Here is a 16,265-nt window from a genome sequence, read left to right as displayed (position 1 = left end):
TGTTTTTGAGGAAAGAATGAATTTGACTAGGGGCTGATGAGGCATGAGGAACCAGAGTGAAAAGAGAAACACATGGTTGAGTTCACAATACATCTGTTTTATCAGTACTTTGTTCACTGCCCTCCAGTGGCTATACATCTCTTCACCAATGTAACGCATGAGATTAATGTTTGTAATATCTCAATGTGGTGAATGTAATGGTTAAAGTTTTTATTGCTTTATGGTAAAAAAAAAAGAGAGAGATTGAGCAGAAAGAGCGAGAAAAGAACATGATCTTTGTGATTTTGATGCCACCATGCATGACCTGCCTTGCACATCAGACAAACAGGAAGAGAACCAGGAAACAGAGATGTAAACATAGAATAGAAGCACTGAATGTGTCTTATCACCTTCAATATGACAGCCCACTGACTGCCAATCTCACAAACCAGTTGACGTTGCTAACTTCATTTCACAATTTCAAATCACAAAGAGTATCAATTTAAATTATCTTGACATGAATCCAGCGAAGTTATTGGAAAATGTTAATTACTTACATTCCTGAATGGTGATTTATGGCGCTAATTTCACAGTAAAAGGATGTGTCTTCTTGATAATAAGGGAGCCATACTGATTATCTCACTCCTGCAGCAAAAATACATTCTTTAAGAGCTTTTCATGGCATCACAAGCTTAACCATATATTTACCCAACTGGAATGGTCAGTTTTCACAAGATCTATCTGCTTTTATAATTTACAGAATTTACCACATTTTCATTTAGTGAGAAAATTATTTGCTCTTATATTTGACGGAAAAACTGAAATTGTTTCCAAAAATGTGACATGAAAAAAATACATTTATTCCTACAGGAACGTGATTTGTCTTTAATTTACCTTTCTGAACTTTTTCTTCCATTTTGGGGGAACTCAACACACCCAAAAGAAGCTCATGGAGACGTCTGACTGTGTTGAGTCCTCGACACTGAACCTCCCTGCTGACTTCGGTTATCATAATACTGATGTCTGCCCAGCATGTGATGGTCTTTCCAACAGCTAGGTACATGATTACTGGATGAAAGAGCAGAGTGAAGGGAGAGGTTCACAGAAACAGGGATATGCTGGGCCAGAACCAATCCAACGGTATGTACCTCCACTTTTATTTTCTGTGTGCATTTCAGCCTCTGTGAAAAGGTCCGGACTAATGCAAACTTGATCCCTCTGTGCTGTAGCATTGCACTAGATTTTGGGTCTGATGCTGCTGTTATGGTATTTTGTAACTCCAGCTCTACTGGGCTGATATGAACGCAGTTAGAGCGCTTCCTCACACATTTACTATTGCACAGATTTCCTTCAATTTTTGCTCTTACTAGTATAGTCAAAAGATCAATGACATCAGATATCAGCAGAATTGTTGCTTTCCTGTGTATCTCATGCTCTCTGAAGTTTGAGTTCATATTTGTTCAAAACTAAACCTAAGATTAGCATGTGGGTTTTTTTTTTTTTTTTTTTTGAGAATTCATCTTAACACAAAAAGAAAAATTAGATATTCTTCTTTTGTGACTCAACAGATGAGCAGTTGCACATCAAGAAAAGTGAGAGAAAAATTCTGGCAAGTTGTTCTAACATTGTAGGTGATACTGATAAGATATGACTGTGACCTTTTTATGAAATCTAGGACTGAAAAGACAACATTGAATAAATAGTGTTTATAAATGACAATGCACTTTCAGAGGACCCCCCACAATACATCTGTCAAGTTCAAATCCAAACAAATGAGTGTTTTTCAAGTACAATAGAAGGACAGACAAAGATTTTTCCATTTATTAGTAGAATGAGTTTCACAGTTCACGACATTTATAAATTAAAAAAAACAACACATGAAACATCAATCAGTGCTAAAAATGAATATGTGCTTGACTTAATAACTGTATCTTCCGGTGTTCATGTCAGTAAGATTTAGAGGATAAGTAGTACAGTCCAAAGCACATTAGACTTACAGACAGACCACACAGTGGTTTATCCTGCAAACTCAGCTATAAAAGATCTCATCAAAATGTCTGATCAGATACCTCCAGGTGGGGTAGGTGCTGGTTCAACATTGACCTTGGGCAGCCTGGCAAGCAAGCCACGAATATCAGCCTCGTCATTGAATGGGTTGTCTTTATATTCATTCCTTAGCCAGTCTCTGAACTACAGGAGATGAAAAAAATGTTGATGTAGGTAAAGATATTCTCTCCTACTCAGTTTTCCCCATGCTCCCTGGGATAGGACTGACCTCATCAGCTTGAGTGGCCTCAAATTCCTGGAGCTGGCGCTGAAAACCCAGATTGGGCCCAGCGCAGGGCCGGACCACCCTCACTGCAGCCAGTGCCTCCTGCCAGCCCAGTCCCGTCACTGTCATGATGTAAGCTACAACCAGCGTCACACTGCGGGACACTCCTGCCAAGCTGTATGAGGACAGGAAGGTAACAAAAGAGATGAAACTGTTAGACAACATGATTAGTATCATTATCTCAGAAGAAAAATGACAATGATGGAAAGTGCATTTAAATTGGACATGCACAACAGCATCCTGACATGTAAACATTATACCCTGCTTTCAAAAACTTTTATTCTCATTATTCCATTCCAAAAACACTTAAATATACTTAATATGTTTGGACCAGGATAGTGTGGCACTATGAGCAAAATATTAACACTTTAGTCCAAAGAATCCCAGTAACGACTACCAGATTTATTATCTACAGTAGATGGCACTCGAGAGAAGACCACAGATAATGGCAGATAGAAACACAATAAGACCAAATATTGTGGGGTATGGAAAGTTCTGCATGAAGATGTTAATTTAATACACTTTAAACTATGTATATGCCCATTTGAAAGAATCTGAACTCTCTCTGTTAAGTGCTAAGTGAAGATAATATCAGTGCAAATTTTATAGACAGCCACTTGTTCCCTTGTATTTCTGAGAAGACCCTCTGACTAACCAAATTTCATTTTCCCATGTGCGCATATGGTCATATACTGTACCACAGCAACACAAAAGTAGTCAGACTGGTTACTTTAGTCTGTTTTAGGAAGTTAAAGTGAAGGCTGCTTATCATTTTTATCTCTTCTGTGCAGGAGTTACACATGGCTTCACTTGCCTACTTGGTTGAGTTGTTTTCAGCTATAAATGATCAGAGTGCATTTAAAGTCAAAGCATCTATGATTGAACTATAAAATGAGGAAGTCTGTTTTCTCTGGTATAGTCTTGGCACTCATTTCACCGGCCAGTGTGAATGAACCTTGATTCTTCTCGTAAAATAGACACAACAAGCAATGGTTCTTGTGCTCACCAGTGAACGAGGCAGCCCTCTCCCTTCAGGCGAGACTCGTGCATGAACATTATACTTTGTTTAAAGTGCTGAGTCCTGCGGAGCATAAAGAAAATGCCTGTTATAAGAGCTCACACACGAACTGGAGAGAAAAAAAGAACCAGTGCTGCTATGTGGTGTTATTTTGTCTCCACACTTACAGTGGACTGGTTATGAACATGTGAAGGTTTTGTTGTGCAAGCGTGTTTTTGCACCTGCTTTGTCAGCCCTTTGCATTTGTCATCCTGGACAGATGAGAGTAGATGGTGATCTTTTCAGTGTCCTATTACACATAACAGATTTCAAACACCACAAACTCTGAACCTAAGAGACATGGGGCAACTGGAGCTGCAAAGGTGGCAGGGGCATTAGTGGGCCTATACAGTGTGTGGGGGGGGGGGGGGGAGTGTGAGAATGTGTGTGTTCTTATGTATAAGAGGGGAGAAGGGGGTTGTGTGTATAAATAGAGGCGTGAGCTGTGACATTTCCTTCCTGCTGAATATTAGACCATAAGATTTGTGTATGTATATGTGTGTGTGGATGTTAGTGAATGTGTGAAAACCAGGGTATCCCTTTATGATACAGCCACTATTCTCATGTTAGATCAAAACAACTGCAAACATGTCTAAATGTCATGTCAAAAAAGACAACCATGCACCAATCACACTGTGTTGCTGTCGTCCGATCAGAGAATAAATTCACAGTTAAATACTGAGCTTGCTAAGACATATCATTTGCACGTTGGCTTGAAGAAAATGAACCTCAGACACCCACACAGTGCAGCGTCAAATGGATGTGGTACTCTCTGTTTTTTTGCCTCAGCCGTTCATTGTTCTGTAGCTGTTGCTGTGCTGCACATTCAGTACTTACAGGTTTTGTGTGGGAAGGTCAGCAGCTGAAATGCAGAGATAGGTCATCTCCTGAGGGACAAAGTAAACTAGTTACCTGTCAGCTGTCACTTCTTGTAATGCATTAAATACAAATCAATAAAGAGCAGGAATTAAATACACAATTGACCAAAAAAAAAAAAAAAAACTGAAGGAAGATTTGCAGGCAGATTTGTGCATGTTTTCCTTTTTTAAATGACAAAAGGAAGAACAGGAGCCGTTTTCGTTTTTGGAGCTTTTAGAGAAACTTTAAATCAAGAGCAACAAACTGGGAGAAAAAGAACAATAATAATGAAATGAGTCTGCACATGTCCACACTGGCAGAAACAAGAGCAACCGCCTACTCTCACCCACGCATGAACACCACTCAACACACTGTCCAAACCAACTGGTGTTGACAGGCATTTTATTTGTGATACTCCAAGAATCACACAAGAAAGAAACTCCTCTGCTAATTGTTCACTCACTCAGAACTGACAAGTGTTTACAGTGCAGCAGTGTTGGGACATTCCTGCACAACCTGACAGACTGGTTAAGAGACTGTGTCGGGACTCAATTTATATTTATTTGACACATACACTAAAGTTCCCTCAGCCAATCAGATCTGTTCAGCCTCATTCGCTCGATTGCTCTGCTTCAGATTTCAAAGATTAGAAGTGCACACTGTGGTGAGAGATGTTACATCGAGGAGATGGAGAGTTCTCACCTGGAGGATGGGAGCTGCACTGTCATGAATGGACAGGATGTGCGTGATGTTGTTTCTGGCTAACTGCTCTCTGTCTCTGGCATCTGACATAAACAAAAGACACCATAAACAGAGACTGTGACTGTATGCAACTGCGAAAGAACAAAAGCAAAATGGGATAAAATGCACATCCACGCACCTTTGAAATTTCCCAAATATAAGTCAGGCAGGACCTACAAGGACAGAGAGCAACATCAAGTCCACAGCTGGAGCAGGACATGGCCAAAGCATCAAAGATACAATGAAGTGATACAACAGCTGACACAACTTCAAGTTGCTGATCCAAATGACACCCAGAAAATATGAAGCGATGATTAGAAATAAAGTCCAATGTTCAAATCAGAGCCCCAGGTCACGTGACCTAGAGAAAAAATGCAGGAGAATGATAACTAAGTGTATTTATCAGATCATCTCTTAAGAAGACTTTTTCTGAATAAGACGTGCCCACATTCACTGAATCGAACAAACGCGAAGAGACAACTTTGTCACTATATTTCATCATCATCTGAAGAGAAGATCCCAACTAGCCGATCTTCTTCTGCTGATTTCCACTCAGCACACCGACTGTGCGTGAACTCCGACGCATGCAACAGATGAAGATCATACCTTGTTGATGCCATTGCCCATGCTGGTAGACCCGGTCTGAACAGCTGGGGCTTGCTGTAACTCCGCGTTGTTTGTTGTTGTTGTTGATGATGATGATGTTTTTAATCTGCTTCGATCTCGCAGTTTGGTGTCTTCTTCCACCGGTTGCAAGGGCGCAAAGGCAGCAGCTCCGCGTCCGAACGAACCGAGCGCTGCTGTCCGGGGCTCCCGGCTCCTGGTGCATGCTGGGAGTTGTAGTTTTGGACGTTGATAGCGGGAGACCGGCTTTTTTTTTTTTTTTTACAGCGTGCTCGGGGATACAAGTGTGGTCTCATCCAGTCCTTGGAGGGCTAATCGTATGATCATATGATCGGAGAAAAAAGTCACACCCGACAGGAAATACTGAGGCCAAACTCCGAGGGCTTAAATTGGGACTGTAGCCAGATTAGATTAGCTAGTCAGAAATACAAGATTTGTCATAAGCTGGCGTGAATAAATTATCTTTCGAAACGTGAGTAAAATGGTTACAAAAAACAACAACTTGGGCAGGCAGGAAGTAGAGGTGACTAATTCTGAGAGAGGCTGTGAAACTTGACTGACTTCGGGGCAATGGGGATTCATGCAGGACAGGCTCCTTTAGCCCTGCCAGGGGGCGCTTTTGCTGCAGCATCAGCTGGGGCTTGTCACCTGAGGGACCTGGATAACACCAGGCAGTGACATTAGGAAAACAACCTCCGGGGAAAGACACAGACAGCAGAGTCACAGCGATGAAAAAGACCAGCTGAACACTGGGGTAACCTGCCTGCTTTACTTGAACAACATCAAGTCCGAGGAGGCATCACCTGCAACCTCAACATCTCATCTGAAGGCAGCTCAGTAGTAAAACAAGCCAACAAAGATGGCTGGAGCAGGCATTAAGAGGACAGCTATGGCTGCTTACTGTCTGCCTCGTGTTATCACCAAGACAAGTGCAGCTGTCATTACATTAACGACATCAACAGGAAGCACTGCAACCCACCGCCCAGAGTGACACATTTACACAGGCCACACGTCGACACCGCAGGTGCCAGTTGGTTTGACTTCCTGGTGATCTGTTGTGTCCTGTGTGGTTCAGCATTTGACTGGCACACTACAGATTGAACATCTTCACTTCAGTTTCCCTCATCTCTATGATAATAATCTGTTACCTGCCACAATTGAAAACCTTTCTAAAACCTGAAGATTGCTCCCAGTAAGGGAAAAATGTGAGAACAAACAAACACGTCAACAAGAAAAGTGCAACAATTCAAGATGATGATACTTTGTTGTGGCTTTCGTGTGCCAAAGGAGGAATTTCTTTTGCCAGTGTTCACAGATGCCCAAAATCTAGGTCTCTTTCAATCATCGCCCACGCTGTCGGAGGCTACAATTCAGGTGGTTTCCCACTATAGTTTCACATTAACCTTATTTTATCAATGAACTTTTTTCTTTTTTTCTGTCTTCTTCTTAAAAAAAAAAAAAAAAAAAAAAAATCAGACAATGACTTAATCCTACACGTGCAGCTTTAGTTGGGAATCCTATGAAACAGGGTTATTGTCCTTTGGCCTTTTGCATCCTGATTCTTTAGGATTTAGAAAAGCTTTGGGCTCAGATTACAGATGCTGCTTAAACACATCTGTAGGAAAAGGCAGCCAAAATACACCAATGTAGGCCAAAAGCACGACCATCAAATCCTGATCTGGAAAAACCTCAGTCCGTCTGTGGTGGTTAAATCTGCCATAATGTGCTCGACCAGTAGATGGCAACAACACCACACGGCAGGTTTTAAAGCGTTATTCATTTGTCCGGTCTTCAAATTGACAAAATATTTGATCTGTCTCTTTTCTTAATACTTACACCTCTAAACAAACGCGTGTTTTCTTGTGTAACGTGTTTGAGGCGCAGTCTGTAACAAAGCGGACGCTTCCTGGTTCTGGGATCGACTCTTTCTGTCTGGCTGTAGTTTTCGGTCTCCTGTCAGGTTTTGGTTTTAAAGAAGGACGTCGTGGAAATCCCGGAACTACAAGGAAAGGTGGCCCGCTTGGGATTTACTTAGCTCCCTCCGGTGACCGTTTTCTCCACTTTTCCCTGACTTTAGCAGCTGCTGAAGGGGATTGTTGTTGTTATTGGTGAATATTTTGGAGGCTGCAGGAGGTTAAACTTCAGGAGGACAGTTTGTCTTTGCTGCTGAATCTTTGCGAGTTGTTCGCTTAAAGTTAAAGTCGGAGTCGATGCTTGACTTTAGCGGCCACTTCCGCCTTTCAAACGGGGCACTGGGCTGTTTGTGTGGCTTTTATTTCAGACAGCTGTGTTAGGAGCTGCCCCGGCCTGTGCTCTCTGTACCGGGACTCCTCTCCGGGGATGGCCACGGCGCCGCATTCTCCGCCGGCTCCGCTCCACATGAGGTCGGCCGACCTGATCAAGAAGGAGCCGCTGGACTACGGAGGCTTTGGGGATGTTTTCCTGTGCTACCATGTAACTCTGGGCCAGGTGGTGTTGAAGACCATGTACACTGGATCTCTTCGGAATGAGTGAGTCCTCTGTGTGCAGGCAGCTGGGTTTTCCCCTCCGCCTGATGGGAACTTGATTCATGTGTCAGGACTCTCTGTCACACTCAGAGAGACTGAGTCCTGATTGTTATGATATGGGACAGATCGGGAACAAATGGAGTCTAGTTTACATCATTACATCAGTGGATGGCCACTGTGTTAGCATGAGGCATGCACTTATTTCTAACGACTTCCTTTTTTTTCCTCTAGAGGTGGACATTTTGCTGTGTCAGGAAAACGGATGTCTGTCCAAAATCTGCTTTTCAGCAATAACTGTTAGAATATTATTACAACTTTGTTTATGCATAGCTCAAAAATCCAGTTTATGTTAGGGCTGAACAACTGATTATAAATGAAGACATGATGCAAGTGCAATAGTCAAACTGCAGGATCTGTAATTTTATTGAGAAAGACAAAATGCATCACAACATACTTTAAATGAAGTGATGTGCAGCTGCAGAAATGCCTAAAGATGACATGTTCACCTTCTCGAGGAATAGCTTGCTCCTGTTTCAACTGTCAAAGCACGATGTGACTTCCTTCTCATAATATCATTATATCATTTGAGCCTTAACATGAATGTGGATTTTAATTTTCTAATTTCCTAAGGTTTTTTTTTTTCCTTGCTCACTAATATTAATTGTTCAATTCTTCTTCTCTTTTCTCTTTACTTTACTGTACGGAGAAATGATAATAGTGTTGTGTTATAGATGTGGTAATGAAAACTGTTTTAATTTGCCTGAACAAGCATAAATAGCAAAAGCCATCCATGTTTCAATAACATTAACAATTACAGTGCATTTCATGTGGATCAGTCATATCAGTCAATTTCTTCCAAGAAACGGTCCGTGCAGGATTGTTGCATTGCTGCATTTTGGCCTGCAGCGCACAATAAGAGTCAACATGATGATCAATGTTATGCAACTTGTCTGGCAGATACCTGGATCTCACTATTTTTGCCATACTTTCCAGAGAGAGCAAAAAGTCACTGCTGGCAGAGGGGAACATCATGGCAAGTCTGGACCACGAGAGAGTGGTGAAGTTGCTGGGTGTGATCATGGAGGATAGAGACTGCTCACTAGTTATGGAACTCATCCCGAGAGGCAACCTGTTGGTCATGCTAGAAACGGTCAGCAAGTTTAAAATCTGTGGTTCCACTGAATATATTCACGTGTAACATCTGCAGTGCCTCTAATTTTCACCTATAGTTTGCAAGTTGTGATGCACTAAATTGCCCCAACCCTAGGTCACTGTGCCAGTATCCATCAAGAGCAGAATCATTTTAGAGATTTTGGAAGGCATGGTCTACCTCACAGACAGAGGTGTCATACACAAAGACATCAAGCCAGACAACATTTTAGTGGACAAAGATTTTCACATCAAGGTACATTTCACACTAAGACCCAAGACATATTTAGTGATTCTTACAGCATGAATATACCATCATGCTAAGTCAGGTATTCTTTCTAACCCATTTTCTAGATTGCCGACCTCGGCCTGGCCACCTTCCAGACATGGAGCAGACTGACAAAGGAAGAGTATCGCAAGAGGAGTCGTAAAGGCCAAACAACTGGAGTGAGAGGAGCCGGCACACTCAGCTACATGGCTCCTGAGCACCTGGAGAGTATACACACAGCCTCCACTGAGAAGTCTGATGTGTACAGCTTCGCCATTGTGGTTTGGGTCATTCTCACAGCCCAAGAGCCATATGCAAGTGAGTTTGAGTGCCACAACATGCTGAAGTTAGCAACAAGGCACAGCGTATTACTAATAATGCAGTAAAATAATACTCTATGCAAAGTCAACCTGAACTGAGGGCCCTTTTTTATGTTCAGATGCCAGGAGTGACGACCATATCAGCCAGTGTGTCCGTAATGGTGACCGTCCAGCCATGGACCTCATACCGCCTGACACACCTGCAGAAATAATTCATCTTATGAAGAAGAGTTGGAGTCATGATCCGCTGCAACGGCCAACATTTCAGGGTATTCTTTGTGCGTGTATGTGTGTGTGCAATGTTTTGCAGTTCTGAAAAATCAGGGATTTTCATGTCAATGTTATATTGTCGCACAGCATTCTTCAAATTTCCAACACAATAATTTAACCTGCACAGTTTAGCATGAGGAACTATTTTTTCATCCTGTCTCCTTCCTGTTCCTTTTTTTTTTTTGCAGAGAGCTACAACTTGTTTCATCCTTTCTACATGGAAAAACTTAAACCACACATAGAAAATGATTTAGTTCATCTGAGGGTAAATATTGAATTTGATATGATAGAAATATCACATACAGACCCTAAGCAGCAGTGGATTTGAACATAAATAGATTTTATGTCACGATCTTCCACGTGATTTTGTTTTCCTGCAGAAATTATACGAAGGCCCAGATGACCTAGTTGAGAAGATGAAATCTTTATCAATGACCTATGAATGCTTTCCAGCAGGTGAGCAATGTTGGCTTAGCTGACGCCTCAGATGTCACACTGATTAACACCTGGCATCAGAAAACATGAAAAAATGTGGTTAAAAGAAGCGATTTACTTTTCTCCCCACCTTGCAGATTCCCCAGCTCCTTTGATGAGTTCAGACAGAAGTGTGGCTGTGCCAGTTGAAGCCAGTATTGAGGACATCCATGGCATCCAATATGAGCTTTCAGTGGAGTCTATTCAGACAGATGCAAAGGGAGTCAGCAGCGATTTGGATGACAAACTGCAGCGGGAGCTCCAATACCATAAAATTGGTAGCTATAACTGTGAGAGCCAGTTTATCCCTGCTAGCAGCTACCAGTACACAAGCCCCAATCCTTTCCTGCCCATTCCCATCAGCCCTTCAGATCACATTGCAAAGCAACCAGAACAAGTAAGACCATCTGTCCCCGTGTCCTCTGTCCATTCCTGGACGAAAGCTGAGCCAGTGCAGCCCACCACCCATGACGAAGCAAGGTGTTACCCTGGCCCGTTTGACTCCATGAACTCCGTCGTACCTACATCAGACTTACCAATGTCTTCCAGCAGCCCTTCACTATCACAGCTAAACCAACAGCATCCGCATTCCCACTACGACCGCCAGCAGTCTTGGCCAATTTACCCGACGTGTGACACATCAGCTTGTGACATTATTCCCGGACATCTCTGCTCTTCTAAGAGCTGCTTACCACAAGAGCAAGGTATGAACTGAGACATTTCATAAGCTATGTCTGAAGTGTTGAGGTGTTTTAAAATGCACCGACTCTAGTGACCATACAAACAAGAGTGTTCGCTTTGCGTTTCTTCCAGGATTTTTGACCATCCGCAATTCCAGTGGGATCCAGATTGGAAACAACAACATGATGACTATCAGAAATTACGACTCCTGCCAAAGTTTTTCACCTTCCTTCAGCTATAGCAACTCGCTCAAAGAAAGCATTCAAAAATATGGTAAATCATGAGAATTCTTTTCCCATAACAGATTTCACTCATTTTTCAGATATTCCTTGTTCTATGTGGTTATCTGGAATCATCTATCAAAATTGTTAAACCAACCATTGACAAAATGCTTCAGCGCAGGTAAATTGTTTATTACCGCCTTTTATATGTTTATCATCTGTGCCATATAGAGAACCATGCTGTGACAGAGGAGCACTTGGATCTGCTGAGGAAAAACATTGGGACCAAGTGGAAGCGCTGTGGACGAAGTCTGGGTCTGACCAGCGTGGATATCGAGACCATAGAGCACGACTATTACCGCGACGGCCTGCCGGAGATGGTGCACCAAATGCTGGAGCACTGGAAAATGAAGGAGGGAAGCATCGGCTGTACAGTTGGGAAGCTTTGTCACGCTCTGATGGGAACCATAAAGGTGGACGTCATGCAGAAAATACTGGACACCTGCAGTTCTCTTTCTACCTCAAACTCGTAAAAATCTCGTCATTTCACAGATTTCCTTCATTACTTCTAAATGACGTTAATGGCAGTGGTTTCCAATTTAACTGAAATGGGAGAAAAAAAAAAGTTTTTTTGTTGAAGGAGGTTTACGTGGCAAGGTTGTGTGGTTGTTACCTCCACACCTTTAAATGCCGTAAAAGTGTGCCGCTTTGATTAAATTTCCCTGAGATGAGGTAAAAGCTCAGGTTTTTTGTGGAATGGCAGACACACTCTCCAAAGCTTTTCTCTATGTGCAGAACAAATGAATAAGGACAAAGGCTTTCAGGCTTTTCAGGCTTTTTGAATATGTAGATTCAAAACCATTGTTTATTTTGAAATATTCCACTTTATGCTATTCATTTTAAGAGGAAGAATATTTAGGTAGTATTTTTAACATTGTCAAATATGTCTTTCAGAAATTTTACTCCAGTGATGAACACAAATGGTGTGGAACAAACATTTATTCCAGTCAAACGCAAACATAATGACTCAAATGCAGAACATCTAAGTCTGAAAGGTGGATTAAAAAAAAGTAGTTATAAGAAAAAAATCCAATGGGAACTGGCCAAAGTACAGTCGATTTTTCATTCTTTTTGTAATCCATGTGTCCTGTTTAGTCATTAGATACTTTATTCATGAGAGGCTGAAACTGTCTTTCAGTCTAAGACTTGATAATGTTGGGGATTTGATGTGACGTCACATCCCACGACTCAGAAACGGATAAGCAGTAGAAGATGAGTGAATGAATGAAAGTATGAACTACCAGCTAGCTCCTTTTCTGAGGTTTCAGTGTGTGGAATAGCATTGCATTGTATTGCAAATATTTTTTTAATTAATAGTTCTGTATATATCTTGGAGGTATCTTCATGTCCTGTCATACAAGTATGAAAATACACAGCTTTACAAAAAAATTTAAATCCCGTTGTCCAACTATATTTTCACACGTTGCCAAAATGGATCTGCTGGAAAGACATTTTTAAATAAACTTTGTACATATGTTTCTAAAACTCCAAATTAGTTGTGTATTTATTTATTTTCTATCTTATTGGTGGTCTCCTGAAACTACATATATATATTATAATCATCTTTAGGTCATCTAAATATTATACATGGGAGAAAAAAAAATCCCTTCTTGTGACAAAGGATTAAAGACTACGCTCTGAAACCCAAATGTGGGCAGACTTTCAGTTTTCATACCAGTTAATTTAATGCATTTTCTATCAGATTTAAAGCTGCTGTTACTGCAGCACCCTGTTCATTGATAGATAACATCTAATGACTGCTGTTGTTCATCAAAGGCAGTACGACCACGGAGGACGTACACCAGTGTCTAGTAATTTAAAAAAAGTCACGATAAAATGGATTTACAGAGATACATATGTTAAATAAATTGAAAGAAACTACATTACATTTAAGAAGTGGTCAAAGATGACTTTGGTCCTGAGTACTTGCACAAATCCATGAAATTCTGGTCATGTTTATGTTATACAACAGATCCAACATGATATCAGTTACAGACAACATGACTTTAGCTTAGTTTTGTCCACTAATGAATGAATATACCTACAGCATTTGGCTTATATTTATTTCCGTTCTCCTTCCTAGTCCCCATATTGAGGTGAAATAAATATATACTGAATTGTTACTTTAAGTCAAGAAGTATTCTACTTTTGCTGTACAAAAAACAAAGAACAGCTTGAGGTTCTAATAATACAGGCAGACCGACAAAATTGTGCATTAGCATGATAATGGAGTAATGCAGCAGTGTGGTGTTCTACTCTGTTTCCACAGATTATTGATCAAGATAAAGCACCATAAATTATATACCTGCATTTGTCAAGTGTAAACAATATTTGGGCTGCCATAGTAAGAGACTGGTTACCAACGTTTGAAATGAATGGCTGCCAATTCTCACATACACACTCAGTGTATAATGCTGTAATTATTCACCAAAGGAGACTCACATTTTAGGCCTGACCACTGATATCACCAAAAGCATCTGGACTTAGTAACCAGCCCAAATAATCAAACGCACTTAAATAAATCCATGAGTATTTCAACTGTACTTGTCCAAAAGGGGATGTTGAAAAAGCAGAATGCCTGCTTTCAGGATAAGACTATCCAAAAGAATGAAACACAACTCAAAATCTTGACATGGTAATTTCAAAGACTTCTTAGTATGAATGGTGAGATTTTGGGCAATCATACTATTTTATTCTGATGTTAAAATGGTTTTATATCAGTTCTTTTGTGGGTTGCAAAACAAAAAATACCTCTGTCAGCATTTATCCTAAGTTGTTCTCGCATGGCTTGGAGGGCAACTTAAAATCAGTAAACAATATGGCTACTACCCAAACATTTTGGGAGTGTATATGTTCCTGAATAAAATGTCCTGAAATTACCAGAACATGCAAAATAAGATATTCTGTAAACATTACTTTATTAATTAAGATTAATTAATCAGGGCCAAGCAACCTTTGCATGCCCTGGGACCATCTCCAAATTAATATGGAGGTTATCTATTTCTGAAGATCTTTTTGCACACATGGTGGCCAGCAGAGACTTCTTGTGCCAAACACTTTGAGTCCTCTGCTTATGTGTTTGGGAATCTGGTGCGTCCTGATCCTTAGAAGAGTCTCCATTAGCAGCTGGGTTTGTAACGGCACACACCTGAGGGTAGTGTCTGAAGCACTCGAATGCATCCTTGCATCTCTCACAGCTGTGATCCCTAAATGCTCCTACTGGGGGCTGAACAGAGGAGTTAGATGAGGGGATTTGGTGGGTCTGTCTGTGAATTGCGCGAAGCCTGACACTGATCTCTGGCTTAGAGCAGCACCTTACCGAGCCCTGGGAGCAGAGGAAGCACTTCAGACACGAGTGACATAGCGTAACCATGTCCTTGCACATCATCCTGCGGAAGTTTGGCCTCAGAATCAGGTAGATGATTGGGTTGTAGATGGTGGAGGACTTTGCAAACATGGCTGGCATGGCAAACGCCAGGGGAGGGATGTTCTCAATGTGTCCAAAAGCAGCCCACATGGACACCACAGCGTAAGGACTCCACGCCGCAAAGAAACCGATGCACACAGCAACACTTAGCTTGCAGGAAAAAGAGCATAAGGGAGAAACATGAGTTTAAAAACCCACTTTTCAATTGCTTTTGGGGATTTCCTCCCCATATAAAAGTACATCTTAAAGATTAGCGTAATTCTACATTTTTCTTTTTGTCAACATGAAACTACCAAAACCACCATTATCTAAATACATCTCTTCTTCTGGCTTCCCCAGGTCGGTCTGCCACTGATAGGTTTCATTGAAGATGCTTAACTTTAAATATTGACTGTCATGACTACACACTTATATCTTTAAAAGATCACCTCTTAGCTTCCTGGAACACTTGGGCACTGTGGTTTTCATTAAACATTAGTCAAACTAGAGTACACAGTGTTTCACCAATATACAATATACAATATACATAATGCAGTAGTTCGTATCTGCAGCGGCAGGATACGGCCTATGTGGGACTAATTTAACATTAATTACAGAGTTTGTGTTCATGGTCATCAAATAACACTGCACCTACTGCAAAAGGATGGTTTGTAGGCTTCAATTCTTTTTTTTTCTACAGAAACTGAGGTCTGAAGCACAGAGGAATGAGCTGTGAAAGTGACAAAAATAAAGAATATCACCTGCCTTATCAATTAGAATGATAAGAACAAACTCTGAGGCTATCTGGTATGGCTCATTAGGTCTGGGCATTTATCTTCACAACCTAAAGGACCATTTTCAGCAGGCCTAAAGAAATTTGGAGGGCCCTTTTTATGAGTCAGAGGGATGCTTATGGAGGTGAGTATATGATGATGACCATTTGTCAGTTAAGGCAGCGCCAGCTTCTCATTTATCACAGCAGAACCAGTGCCAATTTCTGCTAATGAGAAGCTGCATCATTAGGTTGATTTATTGAGGTCAGTGTGTGGAAGCTCTCCAGAGGACTCTGGTCTCTAAGATGTTACTTTGATATTTACCCCTGAACCCCAAACTCCACCTCCGCATTAATGCTGCACTGTCAGTACGGTGCTTACACACTGACACTTCTTTCCTTAATTTGTATCAATAATTAGTTTTGGCAAATTTCCCTCCAAGTTACGTTTTAGATGTTTTAGAGTACTTTTATCCTGCATGTAGATAAAAAGTGCAGCGGGTTCAACATACGCTTCTGCAGTCTGATAATATAAAGAAACTATAA

The 16,265-nt window shown here is 41.1% G+C and overlaps 3 protein-coding genes across 3 annotated transcripts in view; 1 reads left to right on the top strand and 2 right to left on the bottom strand.

Annotated features, from left to right (window-relative positions):
• Window positions 1-1,786: 1,786 nt before the first annotated feature.
• dusp22b (dual specificity phosphatase 22b) lies at window positions 1,787-5,787 on the bottom strand. The gene is made up of 7 exons (XM_029524859.1): window positions 5,574-5,787; window positions 5,107-5,140; window positions 4,929-5,011; window positions 4,206-4,255; window positions 3,318-3,392; window positions 2,255-2,426; window positions 1,787-2,169 (listed from the first exon to the last, which is right to left on the bottom strand). The coding sequence occupies exons 1-7, from the start codon at window positions 5,592-5,594 to the stop codon at window positions 2,041-2,043; spliced, it is 564 nt and encodes a 187-aa protein (XP_029380719.1). The 5' UTR covers window positions 5,595-5,787; the 3' UTR covers window positions 1,787-2,040.
• A 1,594-nt stretch (window positions 5,788-7,381) lies between these two features.
• ripk1l (receptor (TNFRSF)-interacting serine-threonine kinase 1, like) lies at window positions 7,382-13,046 on the top strand. Its single transcript, XM_029525016.1, has 10 exons — window positions 7,382-8,101; window positions 9,092-9,248; window positions 9,366-9,503; window positions 9,602-9,833; window positions 9,955-10,104; window positions 10,294-10,370; window positions 10,486-10,561; window positions 10,678-11,283; window positions 11,393-11,533; window positions 11,713-13,046. Exons 1-10 carry the CDS (start codon window positions 7,932-7,934, stop codon window positions 12,012-12,014), a joined length of 2,049 nt encoding a protein of 682 aa, XP_029380876.1. The 5' UTR covers window positions 7,382-7,931; the 3' UTR covers window positions 12,015-13,046.
• Window positions 12,234-16,265, bottom strand: part of LOC115057810 (opsin-5-like) — a 132,895-nt gene continuing 128,863 nt past the window's right edge. Inside the window, exon 6 of the mRNA XM_029525022.1 lies at window positions 12,234-15,118. Within this exon, the coding sequence (XP_029380882.1) occupies window positions 14,480-15,118 (639 nt within the window). The 3' untranslated portion in view covers window positions 12,234-14,479. The remainder of the gene's footprint in view (window positions 15,119-16,265) is intronic.

The sequence above is a fragment of the Echeneis naucrates genome, chromosome 17 (genome assembly GCF_900963305.1).
Source record: "Echeneis naucrates chromosome 17, fEcheNa1.1, whole genome shotgun sequence".
Taxonomy (NCBI): domain Eukaryota; kingdom Metazoa; phylum Chordata; class Actinopteri; order Carangiformes; family Echeneidae; genus Echeneis; species Echeneis naucrates.
The sequence above is the reverse complement of the archived record's forward strand: the minus strand, read 5'-3'. Positions and strand labels throughout refer to the sequence as shown.